Source organism: Zootoca vivipara, chromosome 16 (assembly GCF_963506605.1).
Source record: "Zootoca vivipara chromosome 16, rZooViv1.1, whole genome shotgun sequence".
Lineage (NCBI taxonomy): Eukaryota > Metazoa > Chordata > Lepidosauria > Squamata > Lacertidae > Zootoca > Zootoca vivipara.
In genome coordinates this window covers 41,779,487-41,801,109 of record NC_083291.1, presented here as the reverse complement: position 1 = coordinate 41,801,109, position 21,623 = coordinate 41,779,487, and the positions used below count along the sequence as shown (strand labels likewise).

General features: G+C 44.3%; 1 protein-coding gene across 5 annotated transcripts in view; it reads left to right on the top strand.

Moving 5' to 3' along the window:
• Nucleotides 1–506: 506 nt before the first annotated feature.
• RBM10 (RNA binding motif protein 10) overlaps nt 507–21,623 on the top strand; it is a 27,973-nt gene continuing 6,856 nt past the window's right edge. Inside the window, exons 1-13 of one of the 5 annotated variants that reach the window (XM_035140644.2) lie at nt 507–660; nt 7,029–7,149; nt 8,870–9,056; nt 9,991–10,182; nt 10,320–10,389; nt 12,728–12,801; nt 14,789–14,875; nt 15,813–15,873; nt 16,687–16,860; nt 19,019–19,179; nt 20,591–20,688; nt 20,780–20,867; nt 21,372–21,585. In XM_035140644.2, coding sequence (XP_034996535.1) covers nt 7,133–7,149; nt 8,870–9,056; nt 9,991–10,182; nt 10,320–10,389; nt 12,728–12,801; nt 14,789–14,875; nt 15,813–15,873; nt 16,687–16,860; nt 19,019–19,179; nt 20,591–20,688; nt 20,780–20,867; nt 21,372–21,585 — 1,423 coding nt within the window. In that variant the 5' untranslated portion in view covers nt 507–660; nt 7,029–7,132. Of the gene's footprint in view, nt 661–715; nt 5,564–7,028; nt 7,150–8,869; nt 9,057–9,990; nt 10,183–10,319; nt 10,390–12,727; nt 12,802–14,788; nt 14,876–15,812; nt 15,874–16,686; nt 16,861–19,018; nt 19,180–20,590; nt 20,689–20,779; nt 20,868–21,371; nt 21,586–21,623 lie in introns of those variants that run through there. The other 4 variants (XM_035140640.2, XM_035140643.2, XM_060268845.1 and 1 more) reach the window with 4 other exon arrangements.

The window sequence follows — 21,623 nt, the reverse complement described above, 5'->3', positions numbered from 1 at the left end:
AGCCTCAGGGCTGAGCGGGAAGGCCCTGCTGGACAGCGAGGTCGGAAGCGCGTTTCCAAGGCCCGCCAGCCGGCAAGGGGAAACTAGTTGGCGCAAGGGACACAAAGGGAGCAGGCGGCAAAGGACACTTCCCAGCGGCTGCCTGGTGAATCCTAGACGCTGCTGAGCAACGGAGGGAGATGGTGAAGCAGCTGAGGAGCGCGCAGGTGAACGACGCTGCTTAACAAAGATTCTCCCACAGAGACGCCTGGAAACGAGTTTATTGCGTGCGCCGAGACCACTAGAAAAAACCCCAAACCCTCAGAGAGCTACGAATCGCCGCACCCTTTAAAACTACAGTACATGATCACCCCATGATCCTTTGCGGGAGACCGCGCGCGATAAAGTGGCGTAGGAGCGCTGCCTGGAAGGGAGGCGCAGGCTCGTCGCTGGTCGAAGCGAGCTCTGAGTGACACCCGGCTTCCACCAATCCCGTCCGGAGAGCGGGCGGTCGCTGCGGGGCCGCCGCGTCCAATGCGCGCGGGGCGGGAAGGGTGTCCAACGAGCCGGTGTCCCCGACAGCGAAGAGCGTCTCCGGAAGGAGGGGCTGCGGAGTGGCCGCCATTTTGTGAGGCGGCCGCCGTGAGGGGCGAATCCCTTCGTGAGGGAGGCGCTCGCCAGGTGAGGGAGCGGGAGAGAGGGCGAGAGAGCGAGGCCGCCGCCGAGAAGGGAGGGCGGCGCTGGGAGGAGACGAGAAGGAGGCAAGGGCCGGGCGGGGCCGTGTCGTGTCAGGTCGGCGGGGCGAGGGCGCCTGGAGAGGAGCAGAGGCCGCGAAAGAGGCCCTCGGGCGCCGGAAACCGCCCACCGCGGGGCGAGGGGGCCTGGTGCGCGCGTGAGGATACGTTTACACGCGTGTGCGCATTATCTCATTCTGATTTTTGCCCTCATTCATGACCAACAGGCGCACCTCGGATCGACTTCATTGGCTACAGTGCCACCCCTGTGACATATTTCCCTCTGTATGCGTAAGACCAGTAAACGGTCCTGTAGTGCTGAAGAGAATTGAACATTTTCTCACAGGATTCTGTGACCCGCAGCAGAATTCATTTGGAGAATTATTATTATTATTATTGTTATTGCTGCCATTATTATTATTATTATTATTATTATTATTATTATGGTTTGTATACCGCCCTTCACCTGTAGATCTCAGGGTAATTCTCTTCATTTGCCACACATTGACCCAAAGGCTCATGATTGTAGATGCTGGAGTCAAAAGGGTGTGCAGTGGGCTAAGGCTCCCTGGGAGTTGCAGAGAGTCTTGTGTCCCGTCCTGTCCCCCAAATAAAGGGCTACCTGTAATTCTCACCATGACTATTCAGAAGCCAGTCCTGTTGAAGAAGATGATATTTAGTCCCTGGGTTAATTTACTTCCGATTGTGGCCTAATTTAACTTATTGTGGAGTACGTATTTGTTTTTAATTTTGATTTGTTTTTGCTGCCACAAACAAACATAGTGATCTTTCTGGAATTTAAAACAGTGATAACAGCCACAGATATAGGTTGTAAATGCAACTCCTTTCCCACAGAGGTGCGTCTGCCATCTTCATTATGCATCTCCCAGTGAAAGCTGAACATGCACTTTTACCCCTTTTACACTTGAGATTTATATTTTGAAGACTAATCTTATTTCTGTGGTTGTAAGTTGTTTTAAACTGTTTTTATATTGTGTTTTAATGTTATAACCCTCTCTAGGACTGTGGGTGAAGGGGAGGTGATTAATAATACCGGTAATAATAATAATAATAATAATATTTGCTTATTTAAGAACTGTAGATCATATAGATAGTTTTGTGTTGCAGTTTTACACCTAAATAACTCTTTGAAAGGTCAGCAGCAGATAGCTTCTCCAGGATGTGAAAACTGATTGATCCCTGCTACTAGGCTTTGTATATTATGTGGTATTTAATTCCATCTCTACAGTATACAATATAGAAGCCAATAGTAATGGCAAAAGAGTTGCAAAGGAAGAGCTAAGTTCAGTCATCAAATCCAATTTCCCATTGCAGCAGAGAAATCTTTTATGTTTAAATACTTAGAACTTATTTTCAAGTAAGTGCATAAAATTGCAGCCTATGGTACTTTGGTTGTTATATAAGTTAAATCTGTTTAGCTACAACTTAAATCTGATATTTTGTGAGCCCTCTGTTAGGCAAGGCTGGTTGCTTCTTAATGAAGGGTTTTGAAGAATACTCGGCTTGCACAGGTTTGAATACAATCCAGGGCTACGAGGCATTTTTCCATTAGAATTTTGTAATAGAAAATGTGGGTTAGGCATGGACAGACCTGGTTAGATTGGGAAGGTGCTAAGAATTTAACATGATCACACGAGGCTAATTTAAGTAACATAGTTGTGGAATTTAAGCCCACACTCTCACAGGGGCCTGGCTTCTACCTGCTATCATGCTATTTGCAGATGCTTGGTCTGTAGTACAGAGTTGTTTGTGGAGGAAAGTATATGCTTAGTACAACAGTAATTAAAATGCCGAGTAAAACGGTTTTAAATATATAGACTGTAAGTCACTGCAGTTGTGGGAAGAAATTGGTGATACTCCCATGTAGTTCAAAATTCAGGAGTTAGTTTGCTAACTGCAGTTTCTGAACAGTCTTCAAAGTGCAGGCATGTAAGAAAAAACTAGTTGAATAGAGGCAACAGATAAACCTAATAGAAAACCAGCAGCTAATTCAGCAATAGAATATGCAGAGTGATATTCACTAGTATTATTCCACCTATGCAAACTGATCTTGACCTTCATTCAGAGCAGATTGGAAAGATGAAGGAAGGAAAGGGAAACCTTAGTACAGGGGTCAGCAAACTTTTTCAGCAGACCTTGTGGGGGGGCGGACTATATTTTTTGGGGGGGGAAATGAACAAATAACCCAGAGACGCATTTTAAATAAAAGGACACATTCTACTCATGTAAAAACATGCTGATTCCCGGACCTTCCGGGGGCCAGATTTAGAAGGCGATTGGGCCGCATCCAGCCCCCGGGCCTTAGTTTGGGGACCCCTGCCTTAGTACATTGGCTGGTATAATGGGATCTCTCCCACAATGCATATTTGATGTTATTTTATAGAAAAATATTTACTATTTGAAAATATGTGCTCACTGTACGAAAGTATCTCAGATTAGTTGTAGTCTCTTACAGCTTTGTTGTACAGGGCCCCATAAGGAAGGAAGATGGGGAAATTTGTCTTTAATGTGGAAAGATTGTGATATTGCTATTCCAAATTCCAAAGGTGAAAGAATAGAGTATGGTTTGATTGTGAGAATATGAGGCTGACCATATATTTCCAAAGACTGGGGAGGTGATTTTGAAGATGGTTATTGCTGGCAGCTACAGGCCTTTTATGTTGCTGACATACAAGTGTAGATCCTTGTTTTGGAAGGGAGACAGGACATAAATTTTGAAATATTCTTGACGTGCAAAGTTTCTTACCAGTGTAATGTTGGAACTTTTATATTTCTTTGTGTTCAAAAAAATCAAACAATAAACATTTGGGAAAGGATGTAAGAGAAATTTTAGCTTAATTTGACAGTAGGGAATCTTTTCCTCTTGGTACATTTTAATAGCTTACATGTTTGGGAGGGGTTAACACTAAAGTTTGTTTTAAATTTACCTATTCTGCTTTCCTGGTTTTGATCTTGCCTGCTTCTGGTGTGGCAATTAACTTGAATAAAATTATAATTGTTTTGCTGTAGCGAATGAGGGAAAATGCTGCAGCTTGGAGAATAAGAACCATGGTTGTGCTGAAAAACCTCTGGACCTGCAATGTTTGGGTCCTCCCAATCTGCTGAATTCTCATGCTTTCATAAAAATTTTGCTCCATAGGACGCACCTGACCATAGGACGCACCTAGTTTTTAGAGGAGGAAAACAAGAAAAAAACTGTTTTGCTTTCTTGAATTGTCCTAGGCATAGCAGCCATCTCCTAGAGGCCTAGGTGCCTTTGCCCCCCATTAAATATTTGAGGAAGCTTCTTTTGCAAAGGGGGAAAGCTCCATTTTTTAAAGGATCAGCTCAAAGTTGTGCAGCTTTTTTTGCAAATGGTAAAAGCCCCGGTTTTTGTCAGCTCAGAGTTGCACATCTTTTTTGCGAAGGGGGAAAGCTCCGTTTTTTTAGGATCAGTTCAAAGTTGCTGAGTTTCCTTGTAAAGGGAAAACAATCCTGTTTTTATGGGGTTCAACTCACAGTTCTGTAACTTCTCTAGGAAAGGGACCCATTTCTACAGTTTCCAGACAGATAATCTAATCAGCCAGTCACATGTCTCCCTCTGCAGACAACAATTGAGGCCTAGGCAAGGGGCCTGGAAGGGAGCTAGCTCTGTTATCTCCCTTTCTTAGGAAGAAATAACATGCTAATGACCCTGCCTTTTGTCCCGGAATGTTTAGACACCTAATCTATTAGGCAAGAGGATGTTAGCCAGGACCTCAAAGAGAAAGTATCTTATCTGGGTATCAAAGGAAGCCATTAACAGCCAATTGTCAAAGCCAATTGTGAAACTCAGGCAGTATCTGGCTTTACCAGACCTCAGACCTGAGATGCAGGTGTGGCTTGCTCACTTCTAAGTACGTAATGGAGAATGAAAGCAAAAATGTGCAGCCTATAGAATTCATATCAGAAATCATTCTCCAAAGATGATCCAGCCAGAAGTACAGTGGTACCTCGTGTTATGAACACAATTGGTTCCGGAAGTCTGTTCATAAACTGAAGCGTTCATAAACTGAAGCGAACTCTCCCATTGAAAGTAATGGAAAGTGAATTAATCCGTTCCAGATGGGTCCGCGGTGTTCGTAAACCGAAAATTCGTAAACCGAGGTGTTCATAAACCGAGGTTCCACTGTAGTCCACTCAACCGAATTTATGAGTCCAGAAATGTCCTACTCAACTGACACAGCTGACCATTTAGCTTTATGATTTCTCTGCTGCTCCAGAGAAGCGGACATGGAGCAATGGATTCAAACTACAAGAAAGAAGATTCCACCTAAACATTAGGAAGAACTTCCTGACAGTAAGAGCTGTTCGGCAGTGGAATTTGCTACCAAGGAGTGTGGTGGAGTCTCCTTCTTTGGAGGTCTTTAAGCAAAGGCTTGACAGCATATGTCAAGAATGCTTTGATTGTGTTTCCTGCTCGGCAGGGGGTTGGACTGGATGGCCTTTGTGGTCTCTTCCAACTCTATAATTCTATGATTCTCATGTCAATTTTAGTTCTTCCTAATGTTTAGGTGGAATCTTCTTTCTTGTAGTTTGAATCTATTGCTCCGTGTCTGCTTCTCTGGAGCAGCAGAAAACAACATTTCTCCCTCTTCTATGTGACATCCTTTTATATATTTGAACATGGCTATCATATCAACCCTTAACCTTCTCTTCTCCAGGCTAAACATACCCAGCTCCCTAAGCTGTTCCTCATAAGGCATCGTTTCCAGGCCTTTGACCATTTAGGTTGCCCTCCTCTGGACACGTTCCAGCTTGTCAGTATCCTTCTTGAACTGTGGTGCCCAAAACTGGACACAGTACTCCAGGTGAGGTCTGACCAGAGCAGAATACAGTGGTACTATTACTTCCCTTGATCTAGATGCTATACTCCTATTGATGCAGCCCAGAATTGCATTGGCATTTTTAGCTGCTGCATCACACTGCTGACTCATGTCAAGTTTGTGGTCTACCAAGACTCCTAGATCTTTTTCACATGTACTGCTCTCAAGCCAGGTGTCCCCCATCCTGTATTTGTGCCTTTCATTTTTTTGCCCAAGTGTAGTACTTTACATTTCTCCCTGTTAAAATTCATCTTGTTTGCTTTGGCCCAGTTGTCTAATCTGTTATTTTGAAGTGTGATCCTGTCCTCTGGGGTATTAGCCACCCCTCCCAATTTGGTGTCATCTGCAAACTTGCTCAGGATGCCCTCAAGCCCATCATCCAAGTCATTGATAAAGATTTTGAATAAGACTTTAATCCCATAAATCTTTCTAAATCTCTCAAACACCTGAAATCCAGGAAAGAATTACAGTGGTGCCTTGGGTTACAGACGCTTCAGGTTACTGCTAACTCAGAAATAGTACCTCGGGTTAAGAACTTTGCTTCATGTTGAGAACAGAAATCATGCGGTGGCGTCACGGCAGCAGTGGGAGGCCCCATTAGCTAAAGTGGCACCTCAGGTTAAGAACACTTTCAGATTAAGAACGGACCTCCAGAACGAATTAAGTTCTTAACCCGAGGTACCACTGTACCGTATTTTTCCATCTATAAGAGGCCCCCATGTTGAAGATGCCCCCTATTTTTGGAGACTCAGATTTAAGAAAAGGGGGAGGGAGATGGCCCTGTGTATAAGATGCCCCTAATTTTGACATTTTAAGGGGGGGAACCTAGTCTTATACATGGAAAAATACGATATCTCTGATCGGCACAATAATTATGTGCGCAAGGTCATACAGCTGTTCATTTCAAATCTAGAAATACATTTATAGAGACTTGGAACCTAGGCTTACCTGATTAAAATATTTAAAAATCGTTTAGGAGTGATAATTTTGCCTCCTAGTAAGATGAAGGAGTCTCAGGTATGGTTCTCATGGTTCTCCTTTAAGGTTCAGGAGAAATGTCACATGGTAATCTGCCAACATTCATTCTGTGGGGTAAGCCATGCCACTTTACAAGGGGGGAACTGTAGCTTGGTGAACTAGGCCTGAGTTTAGGTTTTGAGCATGCCTTAATCCAGAACCAAGTGACCAAATTGGTTCCATATTTATATTGACATGGGCATTAGCAAAGTTCATTCTTTGGATAACTCTGAAGTTGTATTGAGTGCAGTATAGAAATGACAGATCTGAGAAATAACCAGATAAAATAGGATTTACACATGCTTATGTATGTAACATGCTGGTGTATAGTTTTAAAAATATTCTATCTTCCTCTTATTGCTGGTGCCAAGCTAGGGTAGGAATCTGTGAAAATGTTGCTGATTTATTTCATCTGCATTTATATTCTCTACAGGGATAATTGACACCCCACTTTTCATGATATGCTGGAATGATAGTCACCCACTGAAGAGCCTGGCATTGGGAGATTGCTGAAGCACTTGCACTTCACGAGTAGCAATGGAGTATGAGAGGAGGTAAAATATTTCTCTAACCATTTCTGGCTTCTGAGATGGAGTAAGGCAAATCACTTTTGTCTGGTGGAATGACTTAAAAAGTAACCACATTAGCCCAATGACCAGTTCCCCACCTTTTGCCACTAAGCATGCAAACAGTGGTATAAACAGTGGGATGAGTTAGGCACTAATTCTGAGCTCTGCTTTGCTGTGTTGAAAAATGGATGTAAGCCTAAATTAAGAATGGTATCATTTTAACCACTGCTATGCTCAGTATCCCTATTAGCAGGTGGCACAGCACTGCAGTAAAATGGCTGGGATGCCACTTCCTCTTGTGCAGACCTCCAGGTACCATGAAGTCTTGCTCAGGTGTGCTGTGGTGTAACATAGGGAGAAAGGTTTTTAGTTTGGGAGTTCATATGAATAATCTTAACTCCAATTTCGTGACTGTTCTTCATTCTCGGTGCAAGGCAATGGCTTCATGCATCCTACCGCCACAGAAAGCAGGTACAGGATTGGTTTGGCAATGATGTGAGGCCTTTGGATGGCAAGCCAGCCCTGCACTATCACAGCTGAGGAATCCTGTTTTTTGCACAGGATCCTATTTTGAGAAACATTATTAATAAACTGCAGCAGGGGTGGGGGAGCTCCACTTTTCACCGAAACTGCTTGGCCGATTGCGTTCAAATTTTGACACAACATCACATGCGAATATGTGAAAGATCTTATACAGTTTGCTTAGACAGATGTCACACCTGAGGCAGGTAAAAGCCAATTTTAAGGAACTCAACACAGCACCATCTACTGGCCAATGACATGACTCAGACAATTCCTTTTTCAAGGGTGGGGGCCAAGGTATGGAGATGCAGGGGGGGAACACACCCCGGGCACAACAGAGGGAGGGGTTATTACATAGTACAAGGAGTACCATCCTCCACTGGAGTACGGGGGCCCTAACTGGGCCACAACAACGTGTGGCCGGGTCCCGCTAGTATTTAATAAAACAGCTATGTGATTTTAGAAGACATCTGAAGGCAGCCCTTTTTAGGGATGTTTTATTCTGTTTTATATTCTGTTGGTAGCTGCCCAGAGTGGCTGGGGAAACCCAGCCAGATGGGCTGGGTATAAATAATAATAAGTTGTTGTTGTTGTTGCTTATTTCCACTGCACTCTGTCATTAGACTCAGTTGTAAGTGGGTAAGTAAATGGGAACCATGTGAGTGAGAGGGAAACATATTATTGGCCTCTGTTACATGGTTCCTACATACAAACAGATCTTATATATGCATATAGCTTTAATTCTATGAATGTTTAATTGATTTTTAGTTTGTAAGCTGCCTTGAGTCTCATCAGGGAAAAAAGCGGGTTATAAATATAGAATTAATAACAACAACAATGGAACTGTGGTCCCCTACAATAGCTTTCTCACCACTTCAGTAATGTTTGAATCATCCCTTGGATGATCAGCTACGGATACAGCAAGGAGTCACTGGTGCTCCCAACGATCAGATATTGCATGTTGCACTAGCATCTGTACTTCTCTGCCCATGACAGTGCTTTAGATTGTAGCCAGAATGCTATTCACTAGATGACTTCAGCTCAAGTTACTCTGAATGCAGGTAGGGTGGGGGAATATATTGTTTTTATTTGTTACCTATGAACCGATTACAAAGTGGGGGTTACTTTTATGAGTAATCAGCACTGATAGCATAGCAGATTTCCTTCAATTCATACGCTCTAGAGGTGGTCGTGGAGATCGGACTGGTCGGTATGGTGCTGTTGAGCAGACCCTGGATGAGAGGTTAGAAGGCCGGAACCAGAGAGACCATGACTACAGAGATATGGATTATAGATCCTATATGAGAGATTTCAACAGCCAGGAGCCTACCAATGACTATGATGATTCTTCTGAGGAACACAGCGTGGAGGTAAGTTGTGGGGCGGAGCTGTTGGAGACGCCTGTCCTCTTTGCGACTGTCTCTTGGGAGGTAGAATGCAGTGATCTGTGTGGCTCTCTGAAGAGCTGCCTCTCCAGAGGAAACCATCAGATGGGAGGATTTCACAGCTGATTTTTATAAGCAGCTGGCAGTAGAAGCAGTGGGATTTAGCACCCAACAGTTGTGCTTCTCGGTATAGTTTTGCAAAACTGCTGTTGTGGGGAGACTGTAACAAATTAAGTAGTTGCCATAACGAAATATGTGTTCATGTGGGACAATATGCTACTGAAGGAATCGTGGAGGGAAGTGCTGGAACAGGTAATGGAACTGGACTTGGGAAACAGTCTCAGTTGCTAGAAAAATGCTGGTCTGTTTAGAGAGTTCTTCCTTTATTAACTTCTGTTTGGAGTACAGAACGCCGATAAGATGTTTCAGCAGTTTCTTAGATAAAGTGTGGCATAGTTTTCTAGCATATTCTGTGGGATAAGTTGATTGAAGAGGGTTCTTAATTCTAAGACCCTTAGGTACAATGTCCAGGTTTTTGCATTTAGACAGAAAGAGGATGTCAGTTTGTAACTGTGCAAGTTTCTTGGTGAGGTTGATGGACTTCCATTTCATGCGGCTCAATGTGGTGCCTTCCATAGTTCTAGTTACAGGTACCTGTAACTAGAACTATGGAAGGCACCACATTGAGCCGCATGAAATGGAAGTCCATCAACCTCACCTACCTGTAACTAGAAAAATGCTGTATGCTTTGGAAGATTGCTTTTCCTATGGCACCACCAAAGGCAGAGGATGGTGCTGTGACTGCCAGAAATTTAGTAGGGAATTGTTAGGCCTTGTCCCACAGAGCTGGGCACTACTCTGTTAAGCCCCATCCATTCTGAGCTTTTCTCTTCTCTTCTGTACAACAATCCTAACCCAGGATTCCTATGAGGCCTCCTCTGGATCAGAGACACAACGTAGAAAGCGGGACAGCCCCAGTGAGCAGCTGGGATTTCCTGCAGATGGTGACTACCGGGACCAGGACTACCGCACCGAGCAAGAGGAAGAAGAACAGAAGGCTAGCAGCATCATTATGCTGAGGATGCTGCCACAGTCTGCCACTGAGAATGATGTACGTTAGGCAGTTGGGCTGGGAGGCACTGTTTCCTTGCAGTAACTTGTTGCTGTTGCTTCTTTGTTTCTCTAACTCTTACCTCTTCAGTACTCCCTGATGTTGGCATTGGTCACTCCTTCTATGCTTTTCTGCAGATACGAGCCCAGTTGCAGGCACATGGATTCCAGCCCCGAGAGGTGCGGTTGATGCGGAATAAAGCTTCAGGTGAGCTCCCGTTCATAGTTCTATCTTTTCCCTTCTCTTGGTATTGCCATAGTGTTTCACCTACCATGTGACACACTCCAAACTAGAGTTCAGTCTTCCAGATATGTTTCTATGTGGAGCTGGTATGCCCTGTGGCATTAGTTTTGGTCTGTGCTATGTACATTCCCCTAGTGTTTAGAACCAACCAGGCTTTTAGATGTCACCAATGGATCATTAATAGCTCCTTGTGTGCTATTGTAGTTCTGTAAACTTGGGACTCTGTAGTTCCTCTGCTGTGTGATTGGCAGAACATTGAGGACTATTCTTGGTTCCTGTTCTTTTCCAAGGTTTGTCGCATACTATATAATTGTGAGCATCCTCAGATCTAGCAATTCAGCATTTATTTCCATAGGAAGATCTTCTTTGGTTTCTTCTGCCTTTCTTGCTTGGCCTCTTTCTCTGTGGTAGGAGACAAAAACCAACAAATGGATGAAGGATGAAGACAGTCCTTTTGGATATGTATGGTGTCTTCCATTTGGCCTCATTTGATCAGATATGAGGTTTGCAGTGATTCTTCTTGGATCTTTGCAGCCTAAGTTGAGCTCTTTTTAATAGTGGCACTGAGGAAACTGATATGAAGGCAGGCTATACAACTTTTAACCTATCAAGTTGAATGCAGCCCTTTAGCCACCAGAGACATAATAAATCTGTTTGAATTTTTCTTATCGTGGGCAGGCATGGAGGGAGGATTGTTAAGGTCCTTTCAACTCACCAATCAGGTATTGTGTTCAGTTTGAGTGGATCCAAGTTATGCAGGCCTCCACTAAGGAAAGTAGTTGCCAACTAATTGGGGTGGCACTGGAAAGTAAAAGGGGAGCATGAGATCCCTTAAGTCTGTTCCAAGAGAAATGGTCAGGCTGTGTCCAGTCTGCATCTTAGGACTGTTTTTTTGAGTAAAGTTATAACCAAGCAGGTAAGTTTGCTCCTTCTTTCCCTGCATATCACACACACTTACTGCCTATGAGTCACAGTTGTGTACCCTTTTCTTTTTAAAAGCAAGGTGTGTATGTGACTATAGTCCTCTGTATCTGCCCTCTGTTATACCAGGCCTGAAAAGGACTGGTTGGTACTGCAAGATGGAGGGTACAGAAAGGCACCCTGCTTCCATGGGCAGCCAAAGGCTGAGAGAAGCAAAGACACATTGCAACACATTACATAAATGGGAAAACCCATTTTTACAAAGGCAGAGTCTGCAATCCTTGAGAATAAAAGTTCCCTGGAGAGCTGTAACCTCTTGAGAGCTGTCCATAGCAGCTTGCTCTTGTGTATATTGGTTCAATTCTTTAAAAAATCATCTGCCATATTAGAATAGCAAACCTGTTCATAGACTTCCAACATTATGCTTAGTTACAGTATTGCTAAGTGGGGAAGAGGTTAATCACTGCCATATTAGTTGGTTGGATTCAGCACATCTTTTCTGGGTTTGTATGAACCTTCTTCCAATATAGGCACATGTTGTTACTTGTGTTTACGTAGCTCATTCTTCTTCACAACAGCTCTAAGAGAGATCACTATTATTTCTGTTGTCTAAATGGGGAAATGAGGCTAAATGTCTGGTCCAAAGTCATCCAGTGAGTCTTGAGGCAGAACTGGGATTTGAACCCAAATCTTCAAAGTTCAAGTCCAACAGATCACAGCTGTGTATCTCTTGAAGATGCCATTGCTGCTGGCTCCCTTGTGCCAGTGCCCTCTGTGGTGGGTCTTTTTTGGTGCTCCGTCCAAAACAAGCAGGCACTGCACCTTTCTGAATGATAGCACAAGTGCCCTAGTGTAGCATTAAGAAGGAACCTCTTGCACAGATGCTTTGCCACAACTGTGGCTTACACTTAGGGAAAAAGTTCTAGATAGCTAATAGAAAAAGATAGCGTTAGTGGAAGTAGGAATAGATCTGCTCGGAGCCATCACTCTCTGTTAAACTTTTCGCCATTTGGAGGTATTATGAGTTGGCTGATAAAGGCACAGGACTGAAAGTTGTGACTTCACAGATCTGTTCCCAGCTTGGGGTGAGGGAAGGGGAGAAATACTTGGAGGTTTGAGTAGAGGTGAGTGTCAACTGTACATCAGAAACATTCCTTGCTTAGGATGATCAGAAGAGCAAGTAACTCCCTTTTTGTGGTCAGCATCTGAGTCTGCACCATCCCACTTTATATCTAGGGTGCCCTTTCTGTGCCTTTCCACTCTTCCCTGTTTCTCCCCCGCATCCTGCCCTTGCCCCAATTGGTACAGCGACAGGGATGCGTGATGTTGGCTGGATCTGTTGACTAACACACTGCGTCTGTATCTGAATGCTGTCCTCCAGGTCAGAGCCGGGGCTTCGCCTTCGTCGAGTTTAATCACTTGCAGGACGCTACACGATGGATGGAAGCCAATCAGGTTGCTTTGCTGCACTTGAAACCCACAAGTACTGCTACTGTTAATGACCAATCCAAACACCTGGTTCATATGAAAAGCCCCAGCCGCTTTCCCCATAGGAAATCACTGAAGGGAATGGGGAAGAGGAGTTAGGTCTGAATCAGATATCTCTAGTCTCAGGAATCAGAGAATTTGACTTTTTGGGACCATCCACGTCCCAAGAAGTGGGGTTCTGGTGTCTTAGAATAGGGACACAAAAAGTCAGGACTTCTGAGTGGTATTAACAACACAGGGAGTGGGTTAACCTCTGGATTTAATTTCCACATTGGGGAGAAGGTGGTCTAGCAAGTTGAGCAGGGGAATTAAGGATCTAGACTTTGATCCACAGTAGTGGGGGCTGGAGGAGTTGCTGGTAGTAAGAAAAGGGTTTGGGGAGTTAGGACTCCTGTGTGCTCTTTCTGCTCTGGATATATGCATGATCCTGAGTGTGATACAGGCTCCAGGCTCAGTGGGTGTCTGTCAGAGATGATGATGCGTGTGCGTTCTCTTACAGTGCAGTCAGGGTTCAGGATAGAAAGCTCTCCTGGGAAGCCTTGTCTCCTTCCACACAGCAGTCTCTATCTTGACGGCCCATCTGTGCGAGACCCCTTGTTTCTATCCAGCACTATAGGATCACAGTAAAGATGTGAAGGGCCACAAGCCAAGCTTTTAGACCCCAAACTGTGTCTGTTTTGACCAGAGTTTCATACTATGGTCTTGTTTCCAAGCAACCATAAGGTTGGTGAAAATGCACCCCTAGCCCACTATGTTTGGGTTTTCCAGTGTTTATGCAGTCATGGCAATTGCCTCTGCCATCGCCGCCTCCTCCTCCTCCTCTTCCTTCTGTTCTCTTGTGTTGGCAGTGTAGCAGGGCCGTGTGTGTGCATCCCCAGTGGGAGCTGACACAGGTAGCATTGGCATGGCTGAGATGATGCACTTTGCTCCAGATGCAGGGGGGGATAGTGCAAAAACTGGCCTAACAGGAAGATGTGGGCGAGGGATTATTTCCAGCACAGTTTCTACAAGCGTGTGAAAGTAGTAATATGTTACTTTGTACGATTGCAGCAGGTCAGAGGTAGCATTTGTCAGAACAAGATTCTAGCCTATGGAACCTTGAGTTAAAAGCTCCTAGCAAACGCTTTTAGAAATTGGTATGGCTTAGCTCTCTAGTTCTTATAATTTATGAGTCCTGGTAATCATTTGATGCCCTCACAAGGTGTTGAGAATCACCAGTTGAGGATAACAGTACTTTTCAGAGGCCACTTTAGAAATATATGATGAGTTGGAAGCAGTTTAGTTGTGTGCATGAGCAAAGTAGGGTAGGAAGATGAGTACTGAACCTCTGGGGATTTGTATGTAGCTTAATAGCTTATTTTTGGTCTCCCAAAGTTTTTACCTCTTGGACTGAGTTGCAACCAGAACATTGGGTGTTCCTCCAAGCATGCCCATAAATGTGAGCTGACATAAGCACAGCAGAGATCTGTGCTGAATGAGGGAGTGATGCCTAGTTAGGGGGAGGTGCCCACTGTGGGGGCACAATGGCTTTGGGTTGGGAGGAGAGGATGGAAATGCATGCTGCTAGCTTTCAGGACAGCAGCTCAAGACAGATCATTCTAGTGGCATAGAGGTTATTGTATGGCGGTGTCTTGGAGCATGGCTGCATTTTCTCTGTCTGTTTCTCCTCCTCTCCATCTTTCTTTCTGTCTCTCTGACACACTCTCCCTCCATCACAGTAGCCGGACGTCCCAGTGCCTTGGGTAGGGACAGGTGCCTCTGTCGGCCAGGTTAGGTGTGTGCTAGCCACGTAGCCAAGTTCCAAACCTCTCTCGGCCTGTGCTGCCTTCCCTCCCTCACCCTCATCCATTCAGCTGAAGGGTTTGAACCTCTCCTTCTTTCTGCTGTGGCAGTGATGGGCACCTGCTCACCACTTCTGCATTCGAGTCTCATTGCAGCGTTTCTCTCCCTGCAGCACTCCCTCGCAATCCTTGGCCAGAAGGTCTCCATGCACTACAGTGATCCCAAGCCCAAGATCAACGAGGACTGGCTATGCAGTAAGGTACCTGCTTTGTGGTCAGTTTATGAAAGGAGGACGTCAGAGGAGTTGGATGGGGTGTGAGGCATAGCTGTCAAGTTCTCCCTTTTTTAAAGAGAAATTCCCTTATGCTGAATAGGCTTCCTCGCGAGAAAAGGGAAAACTTGACAGCTATGGTGAGGGTGTTGTGTGAGCAAGGTGAAGGGTGGAGAGAAGGCTGGAGGATTTTTTTTTTTGGAGGGGACGGGCTTCTGCTCTGCAACAGAGATAGTTATCTTCTTCCAGACACAGCTGCTTCAAAGGAACAGTGCAATATGGAAATCCAAACTCAGCATCCAGGAGACCCAGTTTCCTTATCAGAGTCAATTGGAAATGAAAATCATCATGGCACTAAGTAGCGTATCTGTGCAGGGAATGAGGTCCGTGTGCTCAATGGGACTTTCTGTCCTCCTCCTCCTGCCTGCCCTCTATCTCAACTATCCAGAGCAGATTTAGGGGGCATGGGGGTAGGAAATGTGGCGAAACTCCTGTTGAGTGGACCTTGTTCTGCATGTTCAAGTTAGTTTAATCCTGCCCTAAGTATTTTTGCTTATTTTGAATAGTTTTGCTTTCAAGTAGAGGTTTTAAAATGCTTTTTACAATGATTCCTGGGACTGGAAAGAAAACAAAGAGCAAGGAACAAAGAACAGCTGACTCTGTGGGCAGAGATCAAGGCAGAGTAAACATGAGAAAGAACCTAGTTTCTGAGATTATGCCAAGCATTTATCAGGGTTTTTTTTTTTGTATTTGATATTTTCTTCACAAATCTGAGGGCCAGAAAAGCAGGGAAGGCATGCAGCAACCAAGGCAGTTTTATGGCAAGTGTTAGATGTTTTGCCGGAGGTAGCAGGACTTTGTAGGGTCAGCCTTTTCCCGCCTCTGGAAGTCAAATAAAGATAGGATGTGTCTGTTCTCTCAACAGTGTGGAGTGCAGAATTTCAAGCGCAGAGAAAAGTGCTTCAAGTGTGGCGTTCCCAGATCTGGTAAAGTTTAATGGGGTGGTTTTTTTACAATAATTTCTATTATATTTTCAAATTATAAAGATATACTGTATATTCCTGCGTATAAGACTACTTTTTAACCCAGGAAAATCTTCTCAAAAGTTGGGGGTCATCTTATACGCCGGGTCGTATTTCTTATATGGCGAGTATATCCCAAACTCTATATTTTAACTGGAAAAGTTGGGGGTCGTCATATGCCCAGTCATCTTATACGCCGGAATATACGGTAAGTACCAATCACATGGAAGATACATTTGACATGGGTACATACTCTCCAAAAAAGAGCAAAACCTCCCACTGTACATAAAAACCAATTAACTAAAGAAGTAAGTAACCTCTGGACTAGGGTTGCTGTTTTTCAAACAGTGAAAACTGCCAACAACTACACTGCCGACATGTGTTGCCATACATGCAGATTTTCCTGGATATTTTAGCGATTTCTGCCTGGACACTTGCTTCCGACTGCAGTATTCCAGATATGTCTGGGAAATTCCAGGTGTATGACAGCCCTACTCTGGTCTAATAATCACAGTAGTTCCAAGTGCTACAGTTACTGTGCCATTTCACATCAGCAGGAATACAGTCCAAGTTAGAACAAACATACAGCACTTTTCAAAGTGTTAGTTCAAGTCAAGAAGGCCATGCCTGCATGTAGTGAGGAGGTAAAGTTTAGCATTCTGATGATTTGTAGCTCAATATGGTAGCATAGTGTAGCCTGTAGCATAGTGACCTCTCCATTCATATTATTATTTCTTCTTCTTCTTCTTCTTCTTCTTCTTCTTCTTCTTCTAACAGAAGCTGAACAGAAGCTGCCACCTGGTAGTCGCTTGGACCAGCTGGTGGCTCTGTCAGGACGAGAACTCAGCCAAGGCCTTCTGCCCCTCCCACAGCCATACCAAGTGTCAGCAGCCCTGTCCACTCAGCCTGTGGCACAAATGTCTGAACCTTGTGCGGAGAATGCTAATGACAGTGAGTATGGAATTGAAGAGGGATATAAGAGCTTCAGTTATGTGGCTGCAATCGGACCTAAACCTGTTCAATTTTATGGCTTCTTCCCAGTGAAAGTGACAAACTTTAGTATCATGATGTTGCGGAGATCACCCTGTTAGGCATCCCTGACCACCTCAGCGAGCTCCAATTCCTGTGTTACTTACAGGGCAGCGGATCATGGCAATGATGGCAGGTCTCTGATTTAGCCCTAGAATGGAATTTTATTGGTTTAAAGAGTCCGAGAGCCTGTGAGATTCATAGCCATGAGGGTGGTGCTGTGGGAAGATAAAGCCTAGTACATTTGAGTGTAATGTTACAAGTTTTGGGATGTTGTGCTAAACATATTGACCATAAAAAAACCAAGTTCCGTTGTCAGAGTAGAATCATAGAATTGGAAGGTACCCTTCAGATCATCTAGTCCAACCACATGCAATGCAGGAATATGCAATTGTCCCATATGGGGATCAAACCTGCAACCTTGGCAATATCAGCACCACGCTGTAACCAACTGAGCTATCCAGCGAGTAGATTATGTGTTGAGTCAGTTGTGGCAGGATCTGTAATTAATTATTTTTGTCATAGATTTCAAAACTGCAGAGAGAACAGCTGTAACACTATAAATGAGGAAAATGTAGACCAGGCATCCCCAAACTGCGGCCCTCCAGATGTGTTGACCTACAACTCCCATGATCCCTAGCTAACAGGACCAGTGGTCAGGGGTGATGGGAATTGTACTCCAAAACATCTGGAGGGCCGAAGTTTGAGGATCCCTGATGTAGACTGAGAGCTGTGCCGAGTGATGACTCCTTCTTACCTCTATGGAAGAAAAGAGGTTCACAACACTGTGAAATCTGCTTTGAGCTCTGTCTCTAACGTTCTATGAGTGGCTAGAGCATAACGGTGAATCTAGCAGTGATAGAGGTTGCAGCTATTGTCTGGCTGCTTCATTGCTGCTGCATCCTCCCCAGGAATGATGCACCTGACAGTTATTAGGTCTGAGAGGGCATTCTTTACTGCAGCAGCACTAGGAGGTAGTGGCCTCAATAGCAATGGGAAGGTGAGTGTGCAGGAAAACAAGATGTCCTACAGCAAAGTGTTTTCTTTCATTGCTTGCTCAGTGTATGAAATGGAAATAGCTGAAATTCCTTCTGTATCAGGTTACTGGTGGTAGGGCACTTCATACCCCAGCAGGAAGTAGAGAAGGGAGATGGTGGGATTGGTGGAGCAGCCAGTCAGTGACTGCAGCATATACACCTTATCCTTCACAAACATGCCTATAGAATCCTAGAACTGTAGAGTTGGAAGTGTCTGAAGGCTGTTGGCGGATGGATGGCAGCTCATGGGGTGAAGTTGAATCCTGACAAGGCAGAAGTACTGTTCTTGGGGGACAGGGTGGGTGTGGGGGGACGACTCCCTGGTCCTGATTGGGGTAACTGTGCCCCTGAAGGACCAGGTGCGCAGCCTGGGAGTCATTTTGGACTCACAGCTGTCCATGGAGGTGCAGGTCCATTCTGTGTCCAGGGTAGCTGTTTACCAGCTCCATCTGGTACACCTGCCTGTGCCTTGTCTCGCCAGAGTGGTGCATGCTCTGGTTATCTCCCGCTTACTGCAATGCGCTCTGCGTAGGGCTGCCTATGAAGATGACTTTGAAACTACAACTAATCCTTAAAAGATTTTGGGAAATGATATATAATGAATTGAAAAAGATTTTTAAATATACCTTTCCCAAAAAATGATAATTATAATGATGATAATTATAATGCTTTTTATAATTGGAATGGACCTCAGGGGTCTTTAGTCCAATGCCCTGCAATGCAAAAATCACAATTTAAAGAATCCCTGGCAGACAGACACTCCATCTGAAAGTGTGCTCAGTGTTCTGTACGCTTTTTCTTAATGTCAATCTATTCTCTCAGGAGCAGAAAGTGCTGATACATTTTTGTTTGTTTTTCTGCAACAATGAGGGCTTGGAGGAAACTTGATCTTTCCTTCCAAAAAATTGAAGGCAAAATTCTATGGAACTTGTACAAGCTTTGTTAATCCATAATCCATTCTCAGATGTGAAATTTCTTAAATGCTATTGAAGGAGAGCGCTGAGGTGGGTTCTGACTGCCATACCATGTGTTACTCTTCACAGCCATCATCTTGAGAAACCTAAATCCTCATAGCACAATGGACTCCATTTTAAGTGCCTTGGCACCATATGCTGTTCTCTCCTCCTCGAACGTCCGTGTTATCAAAGATAAGCAGACACAACTCAACCGTGGTTTTGCATTCATTCAGCTCTCCACCATTGTGGTGAGTGCCACCAAAAGCATGTTGTAGTTCCAGTCCTGTCTTAGAAAAAGGCAGTGGGAATTGGGGGGGGCTGTAGAGGAAAGGAATTTAGTGGCTTAGAATGAAGAGCTCGGTAGTGCTAAGCTTATAGTTTGGGGCAGGTCACATAGAGGGGCTGTAAGAATTGATTTAACACCTGCAGTCTGTGAGCTCAATGTGACCCTCTCCAAAAAGGCTCTACCTTCACTGTCACTGTTTCTGTATAGATGGCTCCTAAGTGCTACTCTAATCATTCCCCTTCTGTTGCAAGCAATAAGTGTACCATTCATGTCACAGAATATAATGGCTGTGGGAAGGCTCTAGGCGCCTGAGCAGCCATTTGAAACTCAGCACCCACTCAATAGTTTTGTGGTGAGTGCAATTTTATCACCTTTTTATTTTTAAAAGTAATTATATTTATTTAAAATTATTTATGTATAAGTATATAAATTATTTAGAATTAATTAAAATATGATATTTTGATTTATGCTAAAACATTTTTCTTTTTAATAAATGTTAATAGCACTATAATTCCATAATACCACAGAACCCATGTTGCTGGTGTCTGGATTTTTCTTTTTTCTTTGACCCTCATGCCCTCAGTTTCAAAAGAAATGTGGCCTGGGCTGTGTGGAGGGAAACTATTCTTGACCTCACAGAATTACTTGAATGGTTTGTTTGGTCCTGGCTCATGGATTCAGTTCTAAGAAGCTAAAACACATTTGTTTTAAGAGTGGAATTAGAATGCAGTGTGAACAGGCTGTTTTTTCAGAGCAACATACAGTATAGGGTGGTAGTCAACTAAGTTTTACTCAGAGTAGATCCATTGAAATTATTACACCTAGCATACTCGTTAATTTCAGTGGATCTACTCTGAGTAAAACTTAGTTGAGTACTGCTCATAATATAAATAATTTTTAGAGGTGTGTTTTCACAAACCCCTTTTTTAAAAAAAAGTACAGGCAACAGCCAATTTATGCATATCTGATTGATGCTCGATCACACATGGTCTGAACCCGAAAGCGACCACCAAAGTCACTAAAACAGTGGAACAGAATGGGGGCAGGGTGGAACGTGTTACGCAGGCCCCGCTGACACGTACAGGGGTCCAGAATGTAACTCCTGTGCAAAACGAGGATTGCCTATACATAGGTTGCTTCTGTGCAATAGTCAATATGTGCTTCCCTGGACAGGTATCAGACTGATTTGTGGCCTTTGAAGCCCCTGTCATCCATGATAAAGTGGCAGCATGACAAGTAGTAGTGGGATTGAAGTTGCTTGGAGGGCATTGCTGGTAGGAAACGGCAGGGTCTGCTCTCCAGGGTTGGACCTGCATGGGAAGTTTGTGGTGCCGGTCTGTCTGAGAGTTTAATTTCCCTGTGCTCTATCCCAGGAGGCAGCTCAGTTGCTGCAGATCCTTCAGGCCCTGCATCCACCACTGAACATTGATGGCAAGACGATTAATGTGGAATTTGCCAAAGGTTCCAAGCGGTGAGTAGAGGAGTGTCCAGGACTGGGCCTGCTGCAGTTTCTGCTGTAGCAGAAGGCATCTCTAATGACTCCTGTGTCTCTCTCTCTGCAGGGACATGAGTTCATCAGATGGAAACCGCATCAGTGCTGCTTCTGTAGCCAGCACTGCCATTGCAGCTGCTCAGTGGGCCATTTCGCAGGTAAAAAGGAGAGTGATAATGGGTCCCGAGAACTGCGCTTGGTGGCAGGAATGTCTTTGGCTTATCCTCATTAGCTATTGGCCCATATTGACCTAGTATAGTAGTGAGGAAATGTTAGTCATAGACCACACACATAAGAGAGGGGTTTATATCTTTCCGCCCAAACCAGCCCCACAATGGGAGTTAAAATGACTACATCTATACTTGACTCTGAACACATTTTTTTCTCTCCTCCTAGCAGTTCTGCTGCCCCCAGAAAATAGAGGAGCATGTTGTATCTAATATATGCAGAAATATTTTTTGCCTTTTTGGAATACGCTAAAAATGTGTAATGAAATACATTAAGCATAGAAAAGTCCTCTAAAAGGAATTGTTCTAGGTGGGGAAAGAATCTTTGCATGGACGTTTTAGTGAAAACTTTTCCTGATAGGCCAAAGTGCACACCCTTGCATCTCCTTTTATAACAAATTCTTTGACCAATTTCCTATTTGATTTTTCCAATAGGCATCACAGGGTGGTGAGGCAACCTGGGCAGCTCAAGATGAGCAGACGGTTGATTATGGCTATTACCAGCAGGATGAAGCCTATGGGTCTCAGGCTTTGGAAGCCACAATGTACACACAAGCATATTTGAAAGGGTCCCAGCTGCAGAGCAGCACACCTGGGACATCAGCTGTGGGGAAGGCTGACAAGATCCACAGCGAAGGTTCAGTGGCAGGTAAGAGGCCTGGTCTCCTCTTTCCACCTTACCTGAAG